At 41.1% G+C, this 8570-nt stretch overlaps 1 protein-coding gene across 1 annotated transcript; it reads right to left on the reverse strand.

Annotated features, from left to right (window-relative positions):
- Positions 1–965: 965 nt before the first annotated feature.
- On the reverse strand, positions 966–8542 carry LOC106565790 (glycolipid transfer protein). The gene is made up of 6 exons (XM_014133321.3): positions 8354–8542; positions 7118–7176; positions 6873–7006; positions 6566–6716; positions 2884–3398; positions 966–1807 (listed from the first exon to the last, which is right to left on the reverse strand). Exons 1-5 carry the CDS (start codon positions 8454–8456, stop codon positions 3216–3218), a joined length of 630 nt encoding a protein of 209 aa, XP_013988796.1. The 5' UTR covers positions 8457–8542; the 3' UTR covers positions 966–1807; positions 2884–3215.
- Positions 8543–8570: the final 28 nt, after the last annotated feature.

The raw sequence follows: 8570 nt of genomic DNA on the forward strand, positions 1-8570 counted from the left end.
ACACAAATCTCAAAAAACATGTTTTCACTTTGTCATTATGGGGTATTGTGTGTAGATGTGTGAGGAAAAAATATATAATACATTTTGAATTCAGACTAACACAACAAAATGTCAAGGAATATGAATAATTTCTGAAGGCACTGTATGTAAAAAGCTCATTCATGTTAGGCGCACAAATGGGGCCGCAATAAATCAGATCAGGACCGCATGTTTTACTGCTGTGAATAGGGGCTGTTGATTTAGCTTTGTTTCTTCAGTGTTTAGGTGCTGAGTAGACCTGTCGTAAAGGTGGAGCTGTCGGTGAGGCCCCGTCTCTGGTGTTTTTGTCTGTTCTTGATCTTTTGTTTGCCCTGCCAGGAGGCTTCCCTTCCTGTTCCTCCCAGGCTGTCTGTCTGTCTATCCTGGCTGTCTGTGTCCTGGCTCCTGGCTGGGCTTTGAGGCAGCTGTGCTGATAAACCTACAGGATTAAGAGGCCTGTTCAACCTGCACAGCACACGCTCACAAAGGATTAGAGGGACAGGAGCCACTCTGTCCTTTAGCACTACCACAGTCCCTCAGGTACAGAGAGGGGAGATAATGGGGGTCGGTGAAAAGGGGAAGGCTCTCTCATTCGAGCGGTCACCCCATTACATTGACTGCATAACACTATTGGCAATAAAAATGCTAAGTAAATGTAGAGGGTGAAAGTGTTCCAGTATGTTATCAAATACATGGCCTTTTCTTTACAGTACATAAAGTATGTACACAATTTTTATGTTGTGTGTAAATAAACAGAAGGTGACCTCTGTTGGATAAAAGTTGCAACTGCATCCCATGAGAAGGGCAGTCAATGAATTAACATTTATTTGGTAAATGTCCTCCCCCATGAGGTTGACAAGTGAATTGCTTCTTATGACAGGTAGGCAGTAGCTGGTTTTATCCATTGGCTTGTGGTATAAAGTGACGAAGGACACCGTGACTCAATACACAATACTTCAATTCACATTTTAATCTTTAAAATGCAATATAAATTAAGTTCATCCTTTGAAATCACTGTGATGTGAGCAATGCACATAACCCTATTCCAGGTATATATACAGTACAAACCCAAGCATGTATCTTGCAAATAAATAATGATATGCATTGACTTTGTTCTTTTGATTGGCCCAAAACCATGTCACCAGCACTATAGAATGACTCCGCTCAGTTTCCAACAAATAGCAAATACATTACAATTTCTGAAATAACCTTCCTGAAAAAAAAAAAAAAATGCTTTCAAAATAGTATGAAGTATGACAACCCAATAGTGAATGAAACTGACATGTAAATGTATGTGCCAAATACTGTTTGGTATTGTGTTGACAAAATTGAAGGAATTGAAAATATGGATTCCACAAATGGAAACTCTTACAAACTTAAATCGTTAACACAAAAAGACATGAAAGAAGTGCAACCCTACACAACTAAACGTTCAGTTGTTCAAACAAGCATGCAAAAGCCACGCAAACAAAACATCACTTGATAGACAACTTAAGAACACCTATGTGAGAATGCTGTACATTGACTACAGCACTGCGTTCAACACCATAGTGCCCTCAAAGCTCATCAATAACCTAAGGACCCTGGGACTAAACACCTCCCTCTGCAACTGGATCCTGGACTTCCTGATGGGCAACCCTCCAGGTGGTAATGGTAGGTAACAACACATCCGCCACGCTGATCCTCAACACAGGGGCCCCTCAGGGGTGCGTGCTCGGTCCCCTCCTGTACTCCCTGTTCACTCATGACTGCACGGCCTGGCACGACTCCAACACCATCATTAAGTTTTCTGATGACACAACAGTGGTAGGCCTGATCAGCGACAACGATGAGACAGCCTATAGGGAGGAGGTCAGAGATCTGGCCGTGTGGTGCCAGGACAACAACCTCTCCCTCAACGTGATCAAGACAAAGAAGATGATTGTGGACTACAGGAAAAAGAGGACCGAGCACGCCCCCATTCTCATCAACGGGGCTGCAGTGGAGCATGTTGAGAGCTTCAAGTTCCTCGGTGTCCACATCACCAACAAACTAACATGGTCCAAGCACACCAAGACAGTTGTAAAGAGGGCACGACAAAACCTATTCCCCCTCAGGAGACTGAAAATATTTGGCATGGGTCCTCAGATCGTCAAAAGGTTCTACAGCTGCACTATCGAGAGCATCCTGACTGGTTGCATCACTGCCTGGTATGGCAACTGCTCGGCCTCCGACCACAAGGTACTACAGAGGGTAGTGTGTACGGCCAGGTACATCACTGGGGCCAAGCTTCCTGACCCCCCCCCCCCCCCCCCCCCCTCTTTTACACTGCTGCTACTCTCTGTTGTCATCTATGCATAGTCACTTTAATAACTCTACCTACATGAACATATTACCGAAACCCACCGATGAGCACATACCTACATTCACATTGACTCTGTACCGGTACCCCCGTGTATATAGTCTCGCTATTGTTATTTTACTGCTGCTCTTTAATTACTTGTTACTTTTATTTCTTATCCGTATTTAAAAAAAAACTGCATTGTTGGTTAGGGACTTGTAAGTAAGCATTTCACTGTAAGGTCTACACCTGTTGTATTTGGTGCATGTGACTAATAACATTTGATTTGAAGTCACTAAAACCACTAATGGTGGTTATAATCTCTAAAGGCATGGGATAAAGGCATGGGATAGTTGACTTCCCAGTAGCTACCAGGCAGTGAGGGCACTATCTCACATTTCAGGGCAGAGTTACAGTAGGAATTTGATGAGTCATGTGCAACGCGAATCAATAGCAGAAATATTCTCCCCTCCCACAGAGAAAGAGATGCTGTATTAAAATAACACTGATCAGATCTCAGTATATCACTTCTGAATGTCTCTTACCTGTGGTGAATCATGTGTAACAGCATCAGACCGCACCAAGAGCTGTGGTAGACCTGTACAAATTAAAAAATACAACACGGAATATGCCACTTTCTGTCCAGTAGCAACTCATCAGGGGTCAAACTATCAACATTCAGTAGGGAGGGATTTAAAAGGAGGGACAGAAGAGTAATAATAAAAATGGTGACACGGATAAAAACGTCTTCTTTGAAATAGAATCCTCAAGCCTCAAAAGATGGAATGTTCCATCACCTGAGAGAAAAGACGAAAAACAGAAGACTGAAAGAAAGTAACAAGTAGGATGCTGCTGCAGTCCGGTTTGGGGGACAACATCAAACGCTATAGTCCAGCTCTGCATTCAGCGTTGTGTACATCTCATAGACGGCATCCACAGTGGCCGTGAAATTGATGAGGAACTGGCGTACACTAGCCATGCAGTCCTCCTCTGTGACCTCTTGACCTTTTGACAGGGCCTTGATAAAGTCTGACTTGTAGGGTGCTGCAAGCAATGCCGCCTGGAGTAGACAGGGAGAAATACAGTTGTGTGTGTGTACTCAAATACGTGTGTATTTGAGTACATGTTATTTAAATAATTATTTTCTGTGTACTTGAGTATTTTCAAATTATATGGCCTGAATCAACTACTTATATTGGAAGTACAGTATTTTAAAGTATTATCAAATAATTTCGCAAACACTTTACTTGACATCCAACGTCATAACACATTATGACCAATATTACATCTAAGCATCTACATCTAAAAAATATCAGCCCTCGCAGAGAAGCACGAGATTGAACTTCACTTAATTTTGTATTGTTTTCCCCTTTAGTTAACACTATCAATGTTTTGCTCTACTGTGGGAATTTTGGTCGAATCAACGCAATATTAGCCACTTTCAATGTAACATACCAAAACAAAACGAACTATGCAAGTTTTAGTATGCAAAACTAACTGTGCAAGAGATTTTCATGTGGGCAGAGTGCATTGGAGTAGGATTCTATTGCAGTGACAGGCACTACTCAGGCCCCTACTCTACACAGAACGGTGCACTATAACCAATCAGAGCTGCAGTAGGCCTATAAACAGCCATTTCCATATATGGATCTGTGACATTCACTTTGAACTGGATTGGGTTTATAGCATGAGCCGTCACGAGTAGATGAGCTTGTTTTGATATCAAAGCGAGAGCTGCATGTAGCCACCTGTGCACATTTGTTCATATTCTTTGCTACTTAGTGAGTTATTTAGCCCAGTTATAGCTAATTTCTAGTCAACAATGGGGGAGTGATTGCTTCCTACAGGAGCACAAAATATGTGCATTTCTATCCATCTTTGAAAAACTAGTCAGGTAAAGGGGTAGTGTTGTATTTTGAGGCGGTCTTGAATAAGCTAAATAGACAATAGGTAGAGGGTAGCATAATTTGTCTGATTCTCTCTAATAATGGTATAGTAATAATAATTAAAAAAATGTTTTAAAGTGGTTTCTTGCATCAAACATCACATTTGCAGTCACCTCCTTGTCTGAAGGATAAACAGGTTAATGTCAAGCCCTGCATGTTCTCATGGAATGTCTCATGGTATGTAGGCCTACATTGAACACCACACATTGGCCGCTACTGTAGGCTGAATGATAGAACAGCTATTTCCATGTTAAAATGTTATGGGATGCATTTGTCTCCATTGTTTTTGATGGTAGGCCACTCTGGTAGGCCTACATTATGATCAAATAGCTACAGTAGTCTACTTGGCCACTGTGCATTGGGCCAGTAACCGAAAAGTTGCTGGTTCGAATCCCCGAGCTGACAAGGTAAAAATCTGTAATTCTGCCCCTGAGCAAGGCAGTTAACCCACTTTTCCCCGGGCGCCGAAGACGTGGATGTCGATTATGGCAGCCCCCCGCACCTCTCTGATTCAGAGGGGTTGGGTTCAATGTGGAAGACATATTTCAGTTGAATGCATTCAGTTGTACAACTGATGAGGTATCCCCCTTTCCATTTCCCTAAACGCGTGCCGGAAGTTGCACAGAATTTTCTCAATGTTCAAGTTTGCGCTCAGCAGACCTGAAATTTGCTCAGTGCCTAATTTTTTTGGAGGGAACATTGGTTATGACACGGTCATAACCATGTCATAATATGTCATAACAGCTGACATAACTTGTCATAATATGGTCATAACACTGTCATATATTTAGGACTGTTGTGACAATATATTGCGTTATTTTATGGCTGGTTATGATACCTACATAAGAGTGTCAAAACCCACATAACCTACCACACAAGGCCAAACAGTTCATTACACCGTAGCCTACTTGTCAACAGTATGTTTATGTTATTTTAACATTTTCTGAAATGGACCATATTAAATTATCATTGTAATTGCACACACATTGATGTCAGACATGCACCGACCCAAATGCTCTGTTCCGGATGACAGGGATGAATGCTGGAGCAGATTTCAGGAGCAGGACAAGACACCCTCTTGATGACTGACGACTGACATAAGGGCATGTACGTGATAATCATATAAGCCAGACAGGCCTATGATGGTCATAATCCTTGACAGTGTCATAAAGTGTATTTTCTTAGTCCAAGTGACACAGGATGGTCATAATGCTTTATGACAGTGTCAACTTATTTAAAATATGATTTTAAACAACCACAAAGGCCTTAAGAAACAAACTTTCATATGAAAGGAAACTTCTTGGCAGGGAAAAAATAAATTTAAAGAAATGTGAGTTTTGACACTCTTATGTAGGTGTCATAACCAGCCACAAAATAATGCAATATAAGTCACAACAGGTGTAAATATATGGGTCATGACAGTGTTATGACCCTATTATGACAGGTTATGACAAGTTATGTCAGTTATGACATGGTTATGACCGTGTCAGAAAGTGTTATGACACTGAGTGTCAAGTAAAGGGTTACCATAATTTCCTATAAATAGCCTACTATTTGAAAGTATTTTCAAATACTTCTTTCAAATATTAGTTTACATTTGAGTAATTTAGCAGACGCTCTTATCTAGAGCGACTTACAGTTAGTGCATTCATCTTAAGATAGCTCGGTGGGACAACAATATATCACAGTTGTATTAAGTACATTTTTCTCAATAAAGAAGTAATCGGCAAAGTCAGTAGTAGTAGGAAAATATGTGCCTTTTTGTGTGTGTGTGGGGGGGGGGGGTAAGACAGATGTATTATTTAAGATACACTCTTCTTTGAAGAGATAGGGTTTCAGATGTTTTCGGGAAGATTGTATATTTTCAAATACCTGGGTTAATGCACGGGAGTGTATTTGAGTCAGTGTATTTGAGTATATTCGAATACTTTCCAAGTGTATTTCCAAATACATTCCCATATTCAACTACTTGTCTTTTCAAATAAAGCTTTTCTAAATACTTACTTCCAAATGTCTTTGAAAGTAATACCCTAAATAGTATTTGAACCCAGGTCTGTTACATAGTTAGTACACCTTCACTGAGCAGTTCATATACATTCAAATTCAATTATGTAGTTTTCAGTTATTATATTTATAAATGTTTTACTTTGGGTGAATGAAGTTCAATATGAAAGCAATACACTCAGAGGTGCTTGAGAACCAGGGTTAAGTAGAAAACCAGGTCAAGGGTCAAAGGAGATCAAGACTATGCTACCACAAGACTTTAGTCACATGGTCTTACCTTAAAGATCTTCTGCACGAGCCAGCCGTGGTATTTCTTCAGGGCCTGGTCGTACGCTTTGGTGATGTTAACACGGATGAGGTTAGGGTTGTTCTCGTCTTTCTCTCCGTCTGCCAAGCTCTGCAGCAGGATCTGGATGAAACAGAGACCTCTGTGGGAGAGGACAATCAGCTAACTCACCTGATTTCAGTCCCACCATTATTCATGAAGTGTAGATCTCTATCTAGGCATAAGCACACAATTTCACAACCTTTAGGCAGTACAAACCTCTGTTTAACACATTCAGATGTGGTGGTTCTGAGCTCACCTCTTCAGCCACATTAGGGCCAAGGTGGCTCCCACTTTGGGCCACTCTGTGCCATGTGTCTCCTTCTCTGCCTCCACTATCTGCTGTAGTGTTGCATACTTGGCAGGGTCCTTGTCAAACACACCTCGGATTTTCTGGAAGGAAAATATTACCATCCAAATGTAAAGGCTTAGGCATTAGTTGTAGACGTAAGTTGCAGTAGGGTTACACACAAAGCACAATTACGGTGTGGAAAACATGCTTACTGTTATATTGCCACTGATGTCTGATTTGATAGGAGCAAATACTTTTGACCCCAGGCAGTCTGGAAAGAAGGAGACGAATGAAACATTGAATTGAAACGCAACGAAGCAGTTGTGAGTATATGCAGACTCAGCATCTTGGACGTAGCTGGGCACCTTCTTGGGGGGAGGAAAGATTAGAAATTGAATTTTTCTCCCACAATGCTTATGGGAATTCTATGATTGTTTCTTGTTGGGCAATCAATAGAGAAAAGGGTCCATTCATATAATCTGAAGTCACAAGAAGGTCTATGCAGTGTGTAGTGTGGGAGGAAAGAGAGGGGCTACAGCAGCTCCATACAAACCCACATTCACATGGTTCTTCTTGCGCTGGGGTTTCACTCCTTTGGTTTCACTACCTTAATACAATACCTTCCTTGGTTTTAAAATCAGATTCGTAAACTTTATGCCTAGACTATTCATTGAAATGTCCAAGCTGTCAAAACAACATTGTGCAAGGTTGTTACGACAGACAATAGCCCATTTAAATCCCAAAATGAGCCTATGATTGAGCCATCCACAAAGATAGTTTATTTGCGTCTCATTCAAAATTCCATAACCGGTTATTATGGTACTTTATTAGTATGGGTGATGGTAATCTTTGCAAGTCTGACATTGTCCAAGTAATTATAACGCTGTACTCACTCCACATAATTTGTTATTTATTCACCTATGTCATTGGCTCCCGAGTGGCGCAGCGTTCTAAGGCACTACATCTCAGTGCTCGAGGCGTAAAGTATAACTTTTATAAAGTTCTGTTACTGCCCCCACTACAACACAATACTTAAATAGTCTACATTAAACATTTAAATGAAATACTGTAGAGCTCCATTCATTCCTATGGAAGACTGCTTTTCTGAGGAGTGCCAATATGGCCGGCCGGTGGCTTCAAAGCCTCTCATTGGCCATTACATAGCATGAGCAATCCAAGGTTTATATACGTAACTCGATCTGACTCTTCCGAGTAGGTTAGCAAGTCAGAAATTCCGACATGACATGAACGTGGCATATCAAACCTGTGTTTTGTTAAGACTAAATAACAATGTAAGTTTAGTTTATTTCAAAATGTCGTTAGACAACCATGGATAGTGAGAGAGAAAGAGAATGAAGCGACGATATGTTCTAGACAAAGGTATCGTTGAGACAGCTTGAGCGACTACAATTTCATGAAGACCAAGGATAGGCAGGTGGTCTACTCACCCAAAAAAGGTGGAAGATACGCCACTGACTCTAGTAACAACTTTGTATTCACTGCGTTGTCGGCTGGAAGCTTTCCGAATTGGTTATCCATTAATAGTGCCATCGTTTTCTGAAATAATACAAACCTGAATGATCACAATTGCTTTCTTCCGTGTTCACTGTGCAAGGCAACTGAACTGTATACTTTGGCAAGGCGCACCAATTTGGCGGGGCAGTG

Source organism: Salmo salar, chromosome 01 (assembly GCF_965601325.2).
Source record: "Salmo salar chromosome 01, fSalSal1, whole genome shotgun sequence".
NCBI classification, from domain to species: Eukaryota; Metazoa; Chordata; class Actinopteri; order Salmoniformes; family Salmonidae; genus Salmo; species Salmo salar.